The following is a 20670-nucleotide window of genomic DNA, read 5'->3' on the forward strand; positions in this document are numbered from 1 at the left end:
TATTTATATCATACATAGTAGTTTGCACCTCTTAACCCCCTACCACTGTCTTGCTCCTCCCTGAATTATTTTTAAATAAACTTGTTCTTGGAATTTCTGCTTTCTTACACTTCAGATTTGTTGGAGAGAATAGGAGAAGCCACCAAGCCTGGCGGGACAGTGGAGCACGTTGGCCAGATTCTCGTGAACTGGGTATGTAGCAGGTTTATGCAGACAGGGCAGGCTTGTCACTTGTGATCAGGATCACACTGATTTGATCCAGTTAGTGGATTCTAAAATCAGATAAATGGGGCACTAAAACTGAACAAATGTACATAGACGTTACAGTCACTGTTTAAGAAAAACATATCATGAATGACACTGTTTCATTTGTTTTAAGTATATGTTCCTCCTTGGACAGAATTCCCACATTACATCTGTTAATTACCTGTCTTACTCTCTGAGTTAACATCTGAGTGCCTGCCGATGCCAGGCCCTGTTCTAGGAGGAATGGCTGAGGTTCGGTGATGAAAGACAGCCTTTGCACGTACAGTCAAGTGAGAGAACAGTCACCCATTATCACCTGCAGGAGAATCTTCACAGCTTGTTAAAAACTTTCACGAATAGCTCTTAAGTTTCATGGACAAAGGAGCCTGGTATGCTACAGTCCACGGGGTTGCAAAGAGTCGGACGCGACTGAGCGACTTCACTTTCACTTTCATGTCTTAGAAACTTAGACATGTTGCAGTCTCACTAATGGACTATTCTTTGATTTCTCTTACTGCTTTTTAGTTGCCGGGCTTGAATGCCTACAAAGGCTACTGCAGTAACCAGCTGGCAGCCAAGGCTCTTCTGGATCAGAAGAAACAGGACCCAAGAGTCCAGGACTTCCTCCAGCGGTGTCTGGAGTCTCCCTTCAGCCGAAAACTGGATCTCTGGAGCTTCCTCGATATTCCTCGAAGCCGCCTTGTCAAATACCCTTTACTGTTGAAAGAGATTCTTAGACATACTCCCAAAGATCACCCGGATGTTCAGCTCCTGGAGAAGGCTGTAAGTAACCCAAGAAGTGGTTCCTATGCTTTGCCAGTTTGCATGTTAACTTGCCTGAGAAAGATACACAGTGATCCCCTCACAGCTTCTGTATGCTGAATGAGTACATGAACTTTCAGTTCTTGTGTGTTAGCACACTATGCACTAGTAAAGAGGTGTAACAGATGTTTTATCTATGTTTTAGTCGGAAGACTGGGTTCTAATCTGACATCTTTCATTAGCTAGCTGTGTGACTTAAGGCAAATCACCAGTGTGGCTGACACTGTAAAATGAAGGGACTGACTGAATTATCTGATTCCTGGGGTCCCTTCAAGTTGTAAAATTTTATCATTTTAATCCTGTAGGAAAACAGGGATAAATTAATATGCTGAAAACGCACCATTGATTTTTTTGTATATATATCATTTTTTAGATACTAATAATACAAGGAGTTCTCTCTGATATCAACGTGAAGAAAGGTGAATCAGAATGCCAATATTACATTGACAAGCTGGAGTATCTGGAGGAAAAGCAGAAGGACCCTAGAATTGAAGCAAGCAAAGTGTTGCTCTGCCATGGGGAACTGAAAAATAAAAACGGACATGTAAGTGCATTTAACACTTATGTGAAGTGAGCAGTTCCTGCCCTCTTCCCATTGTTTAGTTTTTTCCACATGAATTATGAAGCAGGTTTATAAAATAAACTCATCACATACTGAAAGTAACTGGATTTTATGTTATCAGCTTTGATAAAGCAAATAGTTGGTTTCTGTCATTACAGAGTGACTTAAATGTCTTGGTGGAGAATCAGTAATAATTTATTTTTTAGTTTTGAAGCATAAGTCAACTTGTTTGGCTAGGGGTTCGTTTCTAAATAAATTGCTAGTTTTATGATGCTTAATAAAAAAGCATATCCTTCAGAATAATTTTTTGAAGAGTTTATAGTAGTGGAAGTTTTTAGCACTATGAAACAAACTTTGACAGCAGATAGAATGAGAGCAGACTTCTTTTTTCAATCTTAGTTACAAAGGTACCTGCTGAAACTAAGTATACACGTGGAATGGTTTTTTTATTTCATCATGTGCTTTTCAGAAGCCCAATTCATAAGTTGAGGTTCTGTTTGGAAAGAGTTAAATCTTACATCTCTGATTTCTCTTATAAGGCTTCATTGTTCTATAAAAGCTTAGGTTTGTCTCTGTTTAGACAAAACAGAACCATTAACATTTTTACCAGCTTACATTTTTAAGTTCTTGCCCTGTTAGAAGACTGTAGTGTACAGTCCTGGCATTTCCAGTCACATCGCCACCGACAGGTCTTTGTGGTGCGTGGCGTTTGCTCGGCTGCTGCTGATCTAATGTTACACATGGACAGAAAAGTTGTATATAGTCTACAGTGAGAAAAGCTTTCCAAGGAGAATGTGCATTGCTTTTAAAGCGCCATCTTTATGAAGTCATTTGTAAGGAGATCTTAGTAAATGAATTTGATAAAATTAAGATCCAGTCACATTTTTTTAACAATGGATTTCACTCACTTAAAGTCACAAAGTTCTATATTTAAGAAGTATTTGTTTCTTGCTTCTCCAGAAACTGCACATTTTCCTGTTTCAAGACATCTTGGTGTTGACTCGGCCTGTTACTCGAAACGAGCGTCACTCCTACCAGGTTTACCGGCAGCCCATCCCCGTCCAGGAGCTGGTCTTGGAAGACCTGCAGGATGGAGACGTGAGGATGGGAGGGTCCTTCCGAGGGGCTTTTGGCAACTCAGATAAAGGTACCAGTCACACTTTAAAATGGTTTCAATGATCATAAGCTCAGAACCTAAATGATTTCAGCTTTAATAATTAAGAATCTGTCCCCAGACAACACACTAAACATGAAATGGGTTATGTCATCCCGAGCTGGTCCACTCGCTGAGTCGTCAGGTGCTGTGGTGCTCTGACTCCCGCATGTGTACCTGATATACATGGGCACTGCCTCATACATACATGATACATAGGGCACTGCCTCCTAGATGTCTGCTGTGGGGAGACCAGCACCCATACTCATGTAGTCTGACCACATCTAGGAATAGCTTTCTAAGTCTATTTCCTTTTGTCAATGTTTATTTTTCTAGCTAAAAACATCTTCCGAGTTCGCTTCCAAGACCCCTGTCTGGGCCAGTCCCACACTCTCCAAGCCAACGACGTGTTCCACAAGCAGCAGTGGTTCAGCTGCATCCGCAGCGCCATCGCCCCTTTCCAGCAGGCCACCGGCCCCTCGGAGCTCCACCAGGAATGCAGGGAGAACCCCACCACCACCAGCAACGCCAGGGCCCAGAGACGGGCATCCATGGCCTCTAGCATGACTCAGGGCAAAGCTGATGGAGACGCTGCTGAGTGTGGCGCCCCGGTGCACACAGCAGACCACACGACGGGCATGAAAGCACCCCGAGCCCACACCAGCCTCCGCAAAGCCAGGGACAGAGCCCAGGTCGGTGGCAAGCGGAAGGAGACCCTGGTATAAAGGAAGCTCTGGGCAACAGCTAGGAGAGACTTTATTTATGACGTTGTACAGTTTTTCTTTCTGTCCTGTGAGCAAGGCAGCATTACTCAGTACCTGTCTCATGTCTTCTGTGTGGTTGGTTGGTTTTGGTTGTTGTTCTTTTATTTTTTTTAATGGCAGCTAAAGATACATATACAGATTACTGTTAAACTGCAGTTTGTTTGTTTTTTCTTCTCAGATCATTTAGAACATGCAAACCTGGTATTTTTAATCAAATGAAATACTTAACAGGTATTTTCATTCTGCATTCATCATGACTTTTTAATACCAATTGTGATATTTACAATATTTGCCAAAACTTAAAATTTTACAAATACCAGGATTTTACCAGTGTTTCTTTGATGAACTTTGCATGCAAAATTTGAAATTGTAACATTGGCATCTAAATCTACTTGGAATATTTGTAATATTTCAAAATTTACATTGAAACATAAGTTCTTGGAAAACAAACCAAACTTAATCGGTTTTCCATTTTGCCAACTGGAATGCTTTTTATTAGTTTGTTTTTCACTCTACATTCCTCATTTTTCATTGATTTAACCTGCCGATTATTTAATTTTTTTTATTGTAAAGTAGTTTTTAGTATTTCCTTTTTTTTACTTTGATCCCTTTTCAAATTGGCACGTCTTTAAAGTATTTTTCTCCTTTGATTAAAAATGTGTGTGTGTGTATGTTTTTAAATCATATTAACTTTACCAAGTGAAATCAAGCCATACTGTTTTTGAGCCAATTAAGAAAATTGCGATTTTTAAAGTGTAGTGTTTCAGAGTGGTGGACACACATGAAATGACTCAGTGTGTTCTGAACTACTGAAAGGAAACCATCTTAAGGATTTCATGGAAAGTTAATATTCTCTGAAAAGCAAGAGGGAAGGCAATTGACTGGTAATAAGTATTTTTTTAAAAAAACAGAGGGAAAAAGAGTGTAGTTTTGTCTTAAAGTAAAAATGTCTGATTGTGTCAGACATTTCTGAGAAGAGATAGTAAAAGCTGAAGTCGAGAGTATGTAGTAAGTCGTAGAAGGCTTGGGGGATGTGAATGGTGTTTGCCTTGATTTACAGTACTTGCAAATAAGGGGTTTGAAAAGAAAAGGAAATGTGTTGAAAATTTGACCATATTAGATCTAGATCCATTCTGGCAGATTTATTCGTAAGAGGGGAAAAGAGACCGGTGAGTGTTTTACTCTGAAATGTTTCTGTTCAAATGTAATTGTCTTGGATGGGGGAGGACTGAAAACCCATGTCGTGGAAGATTTGTCATGGTGACTGTTCCAGTAAACGTGGACTGTTATGTGAACTGTATCCGGCCAGTGGAAATGAAAACTGAAAAAGACTGTAAATAATTAATTCCAAATGATTTCTCTGTATAAATGAATTATACAATTAAAAAAAAAAGTCACACCCATAATCACCTAAAGGTTTCCTGACTGGTGGATGTTTGCTGGACCTCTGCCAGAACATGCTGCTACAGCCAAGGAGGTGATGACAAGCTTCACAGAGGTTTTAGAAGGTCACAAATATGCCTTCAAAATGCATCAAAAAGAGAAAGATTAGGTCAAGTTTTTTGAATCTTATTAAACAATTAGAACACACTCTAATCAGAAACAGCAGTTGAATTGAAGACAGCTGAACACCTGGCCACTTTCTGGATACAGTAGTCAAGCTATTAACAAAGGTCCTTCATTAATCTAATTTCAGATTTTAATTTAGGTAACTCAGGTTTCTGCCTCTGCAAATTCAAACCTAATAGTGTAGATTACACCAGTGGTTGTGATCGGAAATTGGCAAGATTTCTAATCGTTCCTAGAAATGTTGTAAAATACAGTTTCTTCCAGAGTTACCTTGATAAGCTTCCTAAGTTGTAGAAACAATGATAGTTCCTATGTTCTTAATCAGAAGATGTTTTATTGGAAACTATATAGCTTTCCTGGGATCACTCTAGGGAAGAAATAAGACCCAGAAACTGAGTAATTGTGTAGAATGAACACCCTTCAGAAATTGCATCTGTATTTGAAAATCTCTGATTATTCCAGTAGTTCTCAAGCCTGTTTGGGCATGAGTCATGAGGGGTACTTTGAAAAAAAATGAAGATAACCGGGCCTCACCCCCAGCTCCCCTCCCCCAATTCCACACCTGTTTCACTGAATCAGTGGGAGGGGGGGTGGGGTACAGGGGTCCTAATTTATATTTGTCAACACTCCCCCCAGTAATTCTGATACAGAGAATTCCACAAGTCAGCTCTTAGTCATCACTGATCCAGCAGGTATGTAGGTAGTACTGACATATATCTACTTAACCTGCTTCTCAGTTTGCCTTTAAACTCTTCACAGAATCTAAGTTAAATATATACAAGCAGAATACTCAAAACACTGTGTGTGTTGTTTTGAGCAAAGAGTGGTCTTTCTGAACCCAGGGCTCGGTCTGGTTGTGTGCACACAGGTGGGAGGGGAGGTACGGGCGCTTGGGTGAATCGTCAGCCAATGGGGCACCAGTGTCACCAAGTCGCCTTTGAATCGATTAAGACTGGCGCCTCTTTGGCTGATTTGGGTCCCTCTTGAGCTGACTTAGCTCTCCTGTATGCTTAGTGCTTGAGCGAACGCACACACCTGGCACAGTGCTCGGTTTTCTGTACATACGCCTAACGCTAATGTGACTGAGTTCATTTTACAACCATCAACAGATGCCTGGCCTGGGCCGCCATGATTCAGTCTTGGTGACTGATGCAGACGCGCGTGGGCATCTCTCTGGTTCTCTTCCTCATCAGAACTGCCAGTCCCTCGAGGAGACACTCACTGGTGGATGGGTGGTATTGTCTGTTAGGGTTACACAACCTGGAGGTAAAAGTAGCTGATAACATCCTGCAAACTTGGGCTTTTCTTAATCAGTGTTAAAGAACACTCTAGAAAGAATCGCATCCCTTTGTCCAGTGAAGCCAGTTCCCATGAGAGGAGTATCCTAGAAAAGAAAATCTCCCTCAATCCTAGATCAGAGGCCTTCCCAGATCAGAAGGGCTTGGAGTTTTGCCTGCATAAGTGAGGAATTCCAGAACGAACCGCAAGTCTTCGGACTTACCAGGTACAGTTGTTTCCTCAGATCCAGTGTCCATAGTCCTATGTATCATGAGGCTTTGAGACAATGGACACGTTCACTAAGATAATGAGTATTTAAACCCAGAGCTGCAAAGTGATTCCATAAGAAGAAAACACCACTTTTTAAACGCCCTTTGGAGTATCTCAGGAAACCCAACTCCTTTGAAAACTGATAATCATTTATTCTGCCCTTTCCTCCACAAACCATATCTCAGGGTAACTAAATAGCTGAGGAAGGGAATGTTTTCTTTAGAGCAGTGGCCCAGCTAATCAGTGAAGAAGGCAGGATAGAATAGCACCGTTTTGTAAGCCCTCATGACCTGATGGATCTAGATGTCAACCATTAATAAAGACCACCATACCTCCAGACAAGGCGCCCACCCACCACCTAAGCAGTCTTGCCAGGAAAGTCAGCCTGAGTTCAATCTGCAAGAAGTTAAGACAAATGAGTTCATTCAGCAAAGTAAAATTAATTCAAAGAGAAAGATGGAGGAATCCTACACCTAAGAGATATATCAAACCATTGTGATGTATGTATGGACTTGTTTGGATCCTAAATCGAGCAAATGGTTTTTTAAATAAGACAATCCAAAATATCCAGAATTGACTGGATAAAGTGCACAAGATATGGTTATATTTTCTTTGACAGAAGTACTATGATTGCAGTGTCCCTAGAGAGACATACTGAAATCCTTATGGATAAAAATCACATGAGGTCTGAGATTTCCTTCAAAATTATACGGCAAGAGCATAGTTAGGGATAAAAAGGAAACCACATAAGTTGAGAATTGCTGAAGCAAGATGAGGCATCATGAGAATTTATACTCTGCATATCTCTTGAAGAGATGTTTGAAATTTTTCATTAAAAATGCTAAAGTTAAAAAGAATGAAATTCCAGGATTGTATCCAAGTCCTTAATCTCTTAACCCCCTCTGAACCCCCAGGCTTCACTTTTCATAATAAAGGCAGAATGTTCATCAAATACAGATGGTCTACTCTCTGCCCTCTCAGAGACCCACAAACCTGCCTCAACAACTCGACATCCATGTCCTATGTTACCGTTTGGCAACAGAATCAGAAAAATCTGGATTCTGGTTTAATCCACACAGCCTTTTCCTCTCTTTTTCTTCCCCTGTTTGCCTTTCCTTTCCCTCTCCATCAGTGGCTTCCTTCGCCTGCCCTCTTTCCCAGACACACGGACATGGGTTCCCCCTGGAGCTAAGCCAGTGAGAAACCAGGTGTTTCCAGGTCCCCCAGGGAAGCTTCTCCACGCAGCCCGACCCTGAAACCTTCCAGAAAGGTGGTTTAGTCACTAAGCCGTGTCCAACTGTTGTGACTCCATGGAATGTAGCCTGCCAGGCTTCTCTGTCCATGGGATTCTCCAGGCAAGAATACTAGAATGGGTTGCCATTTCCTTCTCCAGGGAATCTTCCCAACCCAGGGATCAAACACTGGTCTCCTGCATTGGCAGGCAGATTCTTTACCAACTGAGCTACAAGGGAAGCTTCCAGCAAGGACCAGACAGTAAACCACCTCCCTGCCTCTTAAGACGCTCATGTCCATACAAAAACTTGCACATGGGTGCTTTTTCACAGTGACTTTATTCATAATTGCCAAAACTTGAAAACAACCAAGGTGTCCTTCAGTAGGTGATGGATAAATGAACTACAGGGCATCCAGATGGGAATATTATTACATGCTAAAATAAGCGAGCTGTCAAGTCATGAAGACATGGAGGAAACAAAGGCTACACGCTATATGATTGCAACTAGTTTGATGTCACGGAAAAGGCAAGATATGCCAAGGATAAAAAGGTCTGATTTTGAGGGATTGTGGCGAGGGAGGGATGAACAGGTGGAGAACAGAGTTTTTAAGGCAGTGAAACTTCTCTGTATGATACTGTATTGATGTATAATATACGTGTCATTATTTGTTCGGCCAAACCCACAGGACACACACCACCTACAGTGACCCCTGATGTCAACTGTGGACTCTGGGTCATAATGACATGTCCATGTGGGGTCATCAGTTGTAACACAAGTACCAACCGGTGGAGATGATGACGGGGAAGCCACGGGTGTGAGGGAGGAGGAATATTGAAATGTCACACTTTCCACCTAGTTTAGCTGTGAACCTAAAGCTGCTCTTAGAAGTCTTATCTTTTAAGAGAAAGAAAAAAAATTACCCAGACCCAGGAGCACACATCCTTCAAGGACAGTCTGCAGAGATCAGAACACAAGTAACAGTGTGCATGCTCTACAAATATGGCCAGCAGGTACCCAACACAGTGACCCAGAGACCAGGCCTCAGGCTTATCCCAGCCCCAACCCACCCAGGGCAGCCACTCCTGAAGGGCCAGCATCTAAGACAGGCATGCATCCTGGGCCTGCCCCACAGTCTGGGTGGGAGGGGCCCAAAACTGCCTTTTGTCCACCCCATGGAGTCTGGGCTGGAGACGCCTGTGTTTCAGCTGAGCTGGGGTGGACCAGCCCCGGGCAGAGACCCCTGCCTCTCTCCCATCTTCTCTGTGCTCGAGGATGGAGGACCGTAGCAGGGCTCCCACTCTGGCCCCTCCCCAGCGGGGCTCTATGATGGGATCAGGAAGCAGCAGGCCTCCCCCCATGGTTGGAGTAGCTCTCTCCCCTCTGGCTTCTCAGGCTACAGCTGTGGGTTGAACCTGACTGGAGAAGCTGGAAACTGCCTCAGGGCTGGAAAAGAGGCTGTTATCTGCCAGCATGCAGCTTTGCCAACATGAGCTCGTCTTCCCACCAGGCTCCATCTCCAGGTGTGATGCTCAGCCCTCAGCTTCTCACCCACCTGCCAGAGAAAGACATGGAAGCTGTGATGACTGGGGGAGGGGCAGGAAGCAGATGGGCAGAAGACACCCCCAAGGTTGACTCTGCAGAGTTGGGGGCGCCCTCACCCCTGCTTTCTTACCACTCCACCACCGTGTTTTCAGGGCCCAGCTGAGCCTCAGGACAGGAGGGGGCTGCCCAGAGTCTCTGCCCAAAGGAACGTGCGGCCTAAGACAAGAGGGCATGAAGCCCACATGGGACAAACCTCACAAACCACAGGGGTCAGTGAATAGCCAGCGGTGACTTTTTCATAGCATCAGAGGTGCCCGCATCTCACAGGGAGCAGCACAGCTTTGGGGGCACAGTAGGCCCGGGTCAGGCAAGTCCTCTCAGACCTCCGTGTGGCTGATCCTAGCGGGCAGCGTGCTTTTCCAAAACAAGGGAAAGAGACCCACAGGCATGTCAGTACACACTTCGGGACAGCATCTAAGTGACTGGGCAGAGTCCCTGGAACGTGACATGCTGCGTGCCTGCGGGGTAGGGGCGTGTAGGCGATCTTTCCCACAAGTGGAAACTATTTCAGCAGCCATGCTCCAGCGCTAACACAGCCAGGTCCTCCAGGGCAGGAGCTCCCAACTTTCCAGTCACTTTCTTTGTTGCAGGAACAGACTAGCAAGGGCAGATGCTGGCATCTGCCTGCTGATCAGCATGGGTCCAAAGGGTGCGGAATGAGGTTCTTCAGTCAGAGCCATGGAAAGTGACACCCTGACCTGCAATGCCCAGCACCCTGAGCAGCCAGGCAGGCTCCCCGACCTGGGAGAGTGCTCCTCCCTCCCTCTTTCCCTCCCCCTCTCCCCTTTCCCCTCCCCTTTCCACTCTCCTCTTCCCCCTCCCCTTCTCCTCCCTCCCTCTTTCCCCATCCCCCTCCCTCTTTCCTCCTTCCCCCTCCCCCCATCCCCCTCTTCCCTCTTTGTCCTCCCTCCACTTCCACACTTCCCCCTCCCCCCTCTCCCCTCCCTCTTTCCCTTCCCCCTCCCCCCTTTCCTCCTTCTCCTCCCTCCCCTTCCCCTTTCCCTCCCTCCTCCCTTTTTCCCTCCCCTCCTTCCTCCTCCCTCCTCCCCTCCCTTCCTCCCCCTCCCTCTCCATTCCCCCTCTTCCCTCCTTCTCCTCCCTCTACTTCCACACATTCCCCCTCCCCCTCTTTCCCCCTCCCTCTCCCTCCTACCCATCTTCAACCAGGCTCCTCTTTACCTGGATGTACAGCAACCCAAAACAGAGACACCAAAGTCTGCAGCAAAGACAGGGTCCATCAGCAGGGCCACCAAGCAAGGAGATGGGAAAACAAACCCCAAATCCAGTTCCCCTCAGGCAAGGGGCTTATGTGTTTATGGGATGAAGACTGAAGAAGCAGGTCGTCTGAGACACGGGGACCGTGGGGAAAGGTGATGGAAAAGGGTGCCCTGGTCGTCGCTTTGTGCAGACATAGCTCAGCAACAGGCCTCTGCATGTTCGCACACTCAGTTGAAAGGTCAGTGGTCCCAGCCAGTCTCAACCAGCTCAGCTCAAACTGGACACCGCTGACTCTTGCTCGGCTGAACTAGACACAGCTGACTCCAGCTTTCTGGAAAACAACCGGAGCAAGCGTCTTATTTATTGCTTAGGCGCCTTGCAGCCTGGAGGATGAGCCAGACGTCTGCAGCAACAATTAAAAGCACCTTGATGAGTAAAGGCAGGTGCGATGGGTTTAACTAATCCTTGGTTCAATCCCTCAGACCCAGCCAGGCCTCACCTGTTCCAGGCTGCGCCTCCAAGGCCCCATTGACCCATACCCCCACTAGTCCCCCCCAGGGATCTGTTGCTGCCCCCGCAACACTGAGCACTTCCCACCGTCAGTATCACCTTCTCTACTGGTCTGTAAGGTCACTGTCCTTTGCGTCCTTACCACCAGTTCTCCTGACACAGAAAAAGTGCTCAGACATATCTGCTGTATGAACCAGAAAAGCCACAATATCTCGGCTCAGCCTTAGCGAGAGTCAAGGTACCAGACGGAAGCTGGCCCATGCAGACCCTCAGTGCTGTGAGGGCCCTATGGCAGCCAGGCCTGCCATGAGCCGCCATCCTGGAGTTCAGACCTTCCCCCGCCCCCTCCTGGAGTGCCTCAGCGCTGGCCTGCATGACCAACAGAATAAGATGGAGCTGACAGCTCATGACTCTGAAGCCGCTCTGCCGTGCTCGGTCCTGGAGGGAGCCAGACACCAGGCTGTAAGGACACTCACGCTGGTGTGTGGACAGGCCCCCAGGCAGAGGAACTGAGTCCTCACGCCCACAGTCAGCACCAGCTTGCCCAGAGCGTGAGGGGGCCCCTGAGCAGGGGAGGAAACCTTGAGCCCCAAGCCAAGCCTTCAGATGCTGTAACCTCAGCCACCATCTTCTTTTTAAATTTTTATTTATTTTGCTGCACTGGGTCTTGGCATGTGGGATCTAGTTCCCTGACTGGGGATTGAACCCAGGCCCTCTTGCATTGGGAGCATGGAGTCTTAGCCACTGGACCACCAGGGACGTCCCAGCCACTGGCAACCTTATCAAAGACACTGGGCCAGAACTAGCTACTAGCTACTTTGCTCCTGGAGAAACTGAAATTAGGGCTTCACAGGTGGCACTGGTGGTAAAGAACCTGCCTGCCAGCGCTGGAGATGTAAGAGGTGCGGGTTCACTCCCTAAGTTGGGAGGATCCCCTGGAAGAGGGCATGGCAACCCACTCCAGTGTTCTTGCCTGCAGAATCCCATGGACAGTGGAGCCTGGTGGGCTACAGTCCATGGAGTCGCAGTCAGACACAACTGAAGAGAATTAGCATACACACACTCATGTTTACTAAGGTTTTGAAACCAAAGGAAATTGTTAAATCCAATACACCTGTACCTGTCCTCATTTATCAAGCTTGCTTTCACTGCCGTCACAAAAGGCTTGCGTGTCCTCCACACATCACTGAGCACAAACAATAAGATGTTTGCCCAAGTTGTTTTCTAAGAATCTGGAGTCAGTTGTGTCTGGTTCAGGCTGATTGGGACCACCAAGCCTCCCACTGGGCACGCACGAGTGTCCGCCTGGTGACCTTTGAGACATCAGGGCCCAAAAGGCTACCTTCAGAAGCTGCTAACTGCTCCATCTACTGAACAAGTGTCCTATGGAAAACCCACAGCTTAGTCAAGGCCTGCTCAGAACAGTGAAACTCACCTTTTATTTCCCATCACCTTTCCCTTCTCCCCACACCTCAGACCACGCTGTGTCCTTACCCTGTGAATACCCCAGCCCCTCACCTTTAGGGAGGTAGAGTTCAGGCAGGGTTGTTCTCCCTTTTCATGTCCTGGGGCTTGGACCAAAGTAGAGGGAGCAAAAAATAAACCTCAGGGAGAGAAACCAAGGCCACTCTCCCAGGGCAGCAAACAGGGGAGTAGGTCACAAACATGGACTGTAGCCTGAGGCCTGCCGCCCTCTGCCCCTAAATCCTGCGTCCCACTGGCCCAGGCCCACAAGCTGAACTTGAACAGCCCACTCTTACTCAATCTCTTGACTTTACAGTGGAGGATAGACTTGTCCTCAGAGTTGGGTGGAAACCTACAGGTCACGAGGCAGAAAGTGGTTCACGGTGCTTGTGCAGATGAGCAAAAACAGAAGTTTTTAGACCTCCAAAAGTTTTTGAAAAACTTTGCAAAGAATCAGAAGTTTCGGAAGCTGTGTTTTTAAAGGGTCCCCCTGTGGCTGTGGCCAGATATTGGCCTCTGGCTTGAGTCCCGAGCTCCCCCGGTGCTTGAGGACGGAGCAGGCGGTAACCATGCTGGGGCCCTCCCCAGGGCAACAGAGCCTGCCCCTGCAGAGGGGCGAGGTCCAGGGTCCTCTGCCCTCAGCTGTTCCCGCCCCCGCCTCAGCCATCCCACTGGGGGAGTTTCTGACCTTTTCTCCTACATCATCACTGTTTCTACCCCCGGTCTCTCTTGTTCTCCAGGGCACTAATGCCCCATCTTTCCCTCCTGGGACTCTGGTCAAGCCCACCTCTCCTGGGGCCTCCGCCAGTCTTCAGGACAATGAAAGGCTTGGGCACATGGATATCTCCAGAGGCCGGGTCATTTAGAACCACCATCACAATTCTCTGGTTTTTTTGTACCATTCACTACCTGCTGTTCTTTACTCCACACATTCTGCACTCAGTAAATGTATTTTAAAGGCCATGATTATAAGTGGAAAACCAACTTTCCTCACTATAAATAGAAGCAAACAGTAACAATCAGCGTCCTGAAAACAAAACACCAGGAGATAAGTCCTGCCCGGGACACTCCCCCTCGGAGGGGGAGGCCAGCTCTCTCCTCGGCTATCTCTGTCAGGTTAAGTCCTCACACCACCTCGGGCACCATCAGGCCCAAACTTTGGTCAACAATGGACTTCCCTTCAGATCTACCAGTTTAGGACTCCCCTGGAGGTTCAGGGGTTAAGACTCCATGCTTCCACTGCAGGGGGCACCGGTTCAACCCCTGGTTGGGGAACTAAGATCCTGAACGTGGAGCAGCCAAAAAATTTAAAAAAAAAAAAACAAAAGAACCAAAAGATTTACTGGTTTAATTATTTTTCTGTTTCTTTCTCCCCTCTCTTTCCCCCATAAAAATCATAATGTACATGTAAGTACAATCCTCTGGTCTGAAAGTATGTGCTGAAAAAGTCTATTTTTTTCTTTTTTCGCCAGCACCAACCCACAGAGCAAGACACCAGCATTGTCCGGGGAGCAATAATGGCTGTGTTTCCAGCATCCCTGCCCACTGGCCCTGACAGATACCGCAGTGGTTCCTGCCAGGAAATTCCCTGCCACGTGGAAAACCCAGAGGAGGAAGCGGAGCCCCGTGGACCTCTCAGGCTCCACCCAGAGCTGCAGGAGTAAAACAAGCCCATCATCTCGGGCCCGGGGATCCACACGGACCTGGGAGCCTGTGACAAGACACACATACCCCCCGGCCTCAGGCGGCCGCCTCTGTGCTTATTCTACCATGTCTGAGGTGGTTTGGCCCCTGTGTACCACTTGATAGAGCCCTCAGGGGAAAAGTATTGCCACCTCCATTTTGCAAACAAGAAAACCAGGGCCAAGATCTAACTCGAGGTCAGCACCAAGGTCAGCTTCACTCCTTCCAAGGCCGCTGGCAAAGTGAGCCTGGGTATCTGGGGGGAGATCCTGGTACTCCCAGCCCACCCTCCTGTCCACGGTCTTCCCTGGGCTCTTCTCCTGGTGACCAGGCGCCTTGTCCAGCCTTCTTTCCCCTCAAGGACCGTGACCCCCGTCATCGACTGGGCCATCGCCCCAGAGGGCAGCTGAGCCCTGGCTACAGGGCTGGGTCCTCACGTCAAGGATCACCTGCTGCCCAAGCCCCCTGCTGGGGCAGACGGAGTGGGGGGGGGGGCGGGCGGGGCTCAGCAGCAGGGGGCGAGGGATGGGTAAAGATTCCCCAGACTCAGGCAGGGTCTCCACTGTGCTCTTTCCCAGCCTTCCCTGAGACCAGGTGGACTCAGGACAACTGGCCCATCATCCTTGCAGGCTGCAGGCAGAGCAAGTGAGGCTCAGGTCAGAACCTGAGTCCTGCCCGACCCCTGGCTTTCACCCTCAGGGACTGGGACCCTCCTCCTTCCTCCCCTGCTGGCCTTGCCGTAGAGGGTCTTGGAGAACCTCACATCAGTGCTTCCCAACTCTTCTCCCCCAAGGACCCCTGTTATTCCCCAAATGGTGTTCTCACCGAACAAACCACAAGTGCTGCATCATCTGTTTTCCACGTGTGGTCAGGGATGGGCGGCCACCCGGACGCATGCCCAGGCAGCTGGAGAACCTCCCTGACTCCGCCCTCAGGAGCTTGGGGGCCTCAACACACATTTCTGAGCAACTGCTGGAAACTCGCAATGCCCACAGCCCAAGTGGTCTTCGAAGCCCCCAACACTGAGAGACCCACTGAAACGTCCTGTCCAGCCATCTCTGCCCCCGGCAGGAGGAATCCCCCATCTTGGTGGGGGGTAGTGCTCCAGTGGGCACCCCCTCTTCCAGCTCTCATCTGTGCCCAGGTTTGTCCCCAGCACAGGGAGCTTTCAAAGTGGGCACTCTCTTGCGTCACCAGGGCTGGACAGCACTCTACCCAGAAATACGTTGAAGGGAGGGAAGGATGGGAAGATGAGGCAAGAAAGGAATCTGAGCTTCAGCAAGAGCCCGGCTCTCCCGGGGAGAACTGGCTCCTGTTTGCACACTCGGGGCAGCTCCGTCTCCTCCTGCGGCTCCTGTGACCGCCCCCTCCTGTCCTCAGACCCACGGCAGGTGTACGGCTCAAGGAAACGCTGTGGAAAGAAGGAATGAGCAGGTAAGCATCATCGGCACCCACGTGGGTACCCACGGCTCTGAATGCAGGAAAACTCAGTTTGCCAAGAGCACCTGCAACCCCCTCCCCAGATCTGACTCCCATCTGGGTCCCAGGTCAGCCAGGCAGAAAGACCAGGGCTCCAGGCTTGGCTCTGGGGGGCAAAGCAGGCGCAGGGGGCTGCGAGTTGACTGGGAGAGCACCATCGGCTCCCAAAGTGACTCAGACTTGACTTGGGCGACAGCAGCCTCTAGCCTGGGCCGTGCTCACCACCCCAATTCTCCCAGCGCGCTGCCCCCGACCAGTGGGGCGGAGGAGGCCCAGGGCAGGGTCATCAGGCAGAACTGTGGCTTTGGAGGCAGGTAAGTGCTTCTTTCTCTTCTCACTTTCTCACCTCGGCCACCAAGCACCTGGGAGCATGAAGCAGAGGGCAAAGCCAGGTACCCCAGAACATCAAGGACCCCCCGACCAACTGTGGGTTCAGAACATTGGGGGGGGCCACATGTGACCTTTTCCGAAGCTCTCCAGGTACTTTAATTGGCAGCCAGCACTCAATATATCACAGCTTATAGTACACTCTGCTATATTTAAGATGGATAACCAGCAAGGACCTGCTGTACAGCTCAGGGAACTCTGCTCAGTGTTAGGTAGCAGCCTGGATGGGAGGGGAGTTTGGGGTAGAATAGATACATGTGTATGTATGTCTGAGTCCCTCTCTGTTCACCTGAAACTATCACAACATCGTTAACTGGCTATTCTGCAATACAAAATAAAAAGGTTAAATTTTTTAAAAAAAATTAAAAGGAATCATGGCTTATAGCAAAGGCGGGCTCAGGCTGGACCGGCAGGGATGATGTGGAAAGTTCCTGCCGTGCCCTGGGGTGGGGCCGTCTAGGCGGGAAAGAGACCCAAGTGCCAGAGATAGCAAACAGATGCAGGTGAGCAAGAAGAAGCTTGCAGGGGCACGGGCCCTTTCCCAGGTTGCGGTAACGTGGAGCGGAGCATGGGAGGAGCGGATGAGGTCATCTATGCTGGGCGATGCCAGGAGGGAGGAGGCAGGCCCTGGCTTCTCAGATGCAGGGCTGTGCCCTCTGGACTGTGACCATCTAGCAAAATCTGGGTGAAGGGGCCATGTTCATGACCTCAAAGCTCAGAACCTGGGTGGGGTGACAGAACAAATGGGGCTGGATAATTAATCTAGAGGGTTCCTGAGGACCTGGAGCACAGCTGAATCTGTTGAGAACCTGTTCTTCCCAACTTTGAGGGGGAAGAGAGGAGCATCGATCTGAAGTCTTATCAGCTGGAACCGGTGGCCTGATGTCCAGATCATCATCTGTCTTGCCAGTTACCTGTGCTGGGATCTCCTACTTCCCTCCTCCACCGAGTGATGGTTAATTCTGTGTGTCATCTTGGTGGGGCTAAGAGATGCCCCAAGAGCTGCAGGAGTCTTGTTTCTGGGTGCAGGTGGGAGGGGTGTGTACAGCAGTGATAGGAATTCGACCTGGTTCAGCAGATTTCCCTCCCCAGTGCCGGGAGGCAAGGGGGGGCATCGCCCAATCCATTGAGGGTCCAAGCAGAACGAAAAGGCAGGGGAAGGGCGAGTTCACTCTCTGCTTTGAGCCAAGACCTCCACCTTCCCCCGCCCTTGGACAGGGGTCTCCTGGTTTGAGCCTTCAGGCTGACGTCAGGGTGTACCCCGTCAGCCCCCTGAAGCCTAGCCTTCAGGTTTGGACTCAACTCTCCTGGGCCTCCACCCACAGGGAGCAGGTCCTGGGGCCTTGCCTCCATAATGCATGAGCCAGTTCCCATAACAAACCTCTCTGTGTCTCTACAGACCCTGTTGTTCAGTCGCTCAGTTGTGTCCGACTCTTTGTGACCCCATGGACTGCAGCACACCAGGCTCCCCTGTCCTTCACAGACACAACTTAGCGACTGAACAACAACAAAAAGCTTAATTCGTTAAAATTAATACTTCGAAGGATTTGGGGGAATTTTTGCTTTCGTTGTCTGTCCCACTCTTTGTGACTTCAATGCACTGCAGCACATCAGGCTCCCCTGTCCTTCACAGACATGACTTAGTGACTGAACAACAACAAAAAGCATAATTCATTAAAACTATTACCTTGAAGGATATGGGGGAATTTTTGCTTTAGTTGAAATTAGTTTTGTTTTTGCCAAAGTGGTTTCACCCCAGCCAGTTTCCATAGATGTGTCAGTTTAGTTCTGCTCAGCCAAATGTCAGTTTTGTGCGTGACACATTTCAGACATGAGCAATTATCAAATACTTAAAACGTACGCAAAATAGCGCTTTGATGGAGGCAGTTAACAAATCTGTAAATTGAAAGGAGTATTGAAGCAGCAGTCTGTTTTGAAAATCTATTCGAGAGAAACCTACCCCATCCATCTACAATTCTTAAGGCCAAGGGTTTAGCTACTCCACCTTGAAAGGAATAGGTTCCCTTCCCCAATATACTAAAAAAGAAAGAAAGACTCAGAGACTGTTCATCTCTGTCAGGTTATGGTTCAATGTTGACATGAACTGACAGCAACAAAACCAATTTCCAAGCCACAAACTAAAAACTAAAATATCCAACTGAACAAAGAAAACCAGAGAAATATTCAGAAACTGCTCAGAGCATCTTATCCAGTGTGAATCTCTGTAATCCTTAGTGTCCTTAGAGATAATTGTTTGGTAAATTGGAGATAAACAGCAAGTTGACGGTTCGAAGAACTAGTCTTAGCAAGTGGACTTTCAGAGAAATGGCTTTTGGAGGCCCAGGTTTCCTGATCTGACCTAGAGCCAGGACCTTCCAGCTGGCTCTGCAGTTCCCCTGGGATCGAGACTGGGTGGGGCTGCTTCTGAGGGGAGTGGGTAACCTGGGATCCCCACTCCAAGGTCATTCAGGCCCCCTGGAGCCGATGTGAAGCCATTTCTGTGCTCCCTGCAGTGTCAGGTGGAAGGAGAAAGGCACTCAAATGCAGGCCCACAGCTTCGAGAGGCTGGTCCAGCCTTGGTCCCCACCAGCCCACCCAGAAGACCCCTCCCCAGGGCTACTTCCTCCAGGGGCGGGGCTGCAGGAATCTCCATGGAAATCAACTGTGCCGATGGAGCCCTGAGGTCCCTCCATGTCCTTCTCTCATCAGAGCCCTGAAACAAGTCAGTTCCTCTCCCAGACTCACGATTCCCTCTCTGTTCCCGGGACAACAGATGAAGAGAAACTGCTGCAGCTTTCTTCCTGCCTTGTGGCCCCAGCAAGCCCTCTTCAGCAACAGCTCAACAGGGATGAGCCTCAAAGTTCTCACACCAGCCAGAGGCTGCTGGTGGCTTCATCTCTCTCTTTCCCTCTGCGAGCTCTAACTATTCATGAACTGCTTGCACTGTTCTCAGTATAACATCTTTACACACACGGATATGAAGAGTAAAATAGCATCCATGTATTAGTATCCTGGGCTTGCCCTGTGACTCAGCAGTTAAGAATCTGCCTGCCAACACAGAAAATGCAGGAGACCGGGGTTCAATCCCTGGGTCAGGAAGATCTCCTGGAGGAGGGCATGGCAACAGTATTCTTGCCTGGAGAATCCCTTGGACAGAGGAGACTGGGCAGGCAACAGTCCATGGGGTCACAGAGTCTGACACAACTGAAGTAACTAAACACACACGTACATTAGCATCCTAGCTCCAGCCAGTCTAGGGACCAAGCGCTTCCGGGTTCCCTCCTCCATCTCCTCCTCTTTCCTCCCCTCCTCCTCCCTACCCTTCTCCTCCTCCCCTCCTCCCCACACCTCCCCCCCCTCCCCCCTCCCCCATCCTGGAGTCTGCTCTTCCCAGGTATGAGCCTCATACTTCTTCAAAGTCAGAAGAATCGTTTTTTTCTTTTTTTTTTTTAAGGGAAGAAGATCAGTTTTATGTGCCAAAGGCTGGAGCTGTTCTTCTCAGAGGTTGGGGCCTCACAGGACAGTAAGATGTCAAAATTAACATGGGATTCCCCATGTTTCAAAGGAAGTACGTGAAAGGGGGAAAAAAAAAACCATCTGCCATCAGAGTCATTTCATTAAAGAAAGGACATTTGAACTATAGAAAGAGCATGTTCTCAGAACTTTAAAAACTGAATACATCAAGTTCATCCAAACATCTTTATTTTCCTTGTTTCCATGCAGAGCCTGGAGCCCTTAGCCTTGGACCAGCTTGGCATTTAAGAATCGCTCATTTAGAAACTCACCTTCTGTGACCTGCGTCCCTAAGAGAATGGGGACTTTCTGGGGGGGTGCACCCCCATCCTGGACGCCCCACCCCTGAAATCTCAGGAGGAGGGAGCAGCCTCTGCCCCCTTCCTCATCTCCCTCTTATCTCCACCAGACGCCACACCCGATCCCACCCTGGGAACCCTCAGGGACCAGAGCTCCTGCCTGTCTTCTCTGTCTTCCTCCCCCTCTAGCCCAGGCCTGAGCAGGGGGCTTCAGGGAGACCCCGAGGACAGGGCTAGGATGGACCGTGCAGCAGATGTGATGTCACGGGGCCCAGTGACCCACTGAAAATATCCCCAAATGGAAACACTTCTTCGGTGCTACAGCACACCCGGATGGTCTGGCCCCACCCCCTCTGCACGGGTACACTGCTCTGTCATTCGCCCTCGAACAGGAATAGGGGAGGGTAAAGGGCTGGGCAGGTGTTTTGCTATAGGCCTCCAGGTAAGCAGACTCTGTCCGTCCCCACCCTGCACTGAGAACCTCTGCCTTGGCTCTGGCCAGAATGGTTTTTAGAAACTACACAGCAACACTGCAAAAACCCAGGTTCCAATGGCACCTCAGCTTGACATCAGGGGGTGGAAGGGGGGATGCTCCTCCCATCTCTGACTTCTGGCC

At 48.9% G+C, this 20670-nt stretch overlaps 1 protein-coding gene, 1 long non-coding RNA gene and 1 other non-coding gene across 5 annotated transcripts in view; 1 reads left to right on the forward strand and 2 right to left on the reverse strand.

Moving 5' to 3' along the window:
* Positions 1 to 4953, forward strand: part of NET1 (neuroepithelial cell transforming 1) — a 35867-nt gene extending 30914 nt beyond the window's left edge. For both annotated transcript variants that reach the window (XM_025264111.3, XM_025264112.3), the window contains 5 exons: positions 116 to 192; positions 772 to 1029; positions 1442 to 1612; positions 2591 to 2777; positions 3120 to 4953. In XM_025264111.3, coding sequence (XP_025119896.1) covers positions 116 to 192; positions 772 to 1029; positions 1442 to 1612; positions 2591 to 2777; positions 3120 to 3508 — 1082 coding nt within the window. In that variant the 3' untranslated portion in view covers positions 3509 to 4953. The remainder of the gene's footprint in view (positions 1 to 115; positions 193 to 771; positions 1030 to 1441; positions 1613 to 2590; positions 2778 to 3119) is intronic.
* Positions 4954 to 8203: 3250 nt separating this feature from the next.
* On the reverse strand, positions 8204 to 12143 carry LOC123329214. Of its 2 annotated transcripts, none has more exons than XR_006544559.2 (3): positions 11706 to 12143; positions 10681 to 11050; positions 8204 to 9451 (listed from the first exon to the last, which is right to left on the reverse strand). It is a non-coding gene; the product is annotated as an uncharacterized LOC123329214 (long non-coding RNA). The 2 variants fall into 2 exon arrangements; XR_006544560.2 differs by lacking the exon at positions 11706 to 12143 and adding an exon at positions 11372 to 11653.
* On the reverse strand, positions 11915 to 11988 carry TRNAW-CCA. The gene has a single exon. It is a non-coding gene; the product is annotated as a tRNA-Trp (tRNA).
* Positions 12144 to 20670: the final 8527 nt, after the last annotated feature.

This window comes from Bubalus bubalis, chromosome 14 (genome assembly GCF_019923935.1).
Source record: "Bubalus bubalis isolate 160015118507 breed Murrah chromosome 14, NDDB_SH_1, whole genome shotgun sequence".
In the NCBI taxonomy this organism is placed as follows: Eukaryota; Metazoa; Chordata; class Mammalia; order Artiodactyla; family Bovidae; genus Bubalus; species Bubalus bubalis.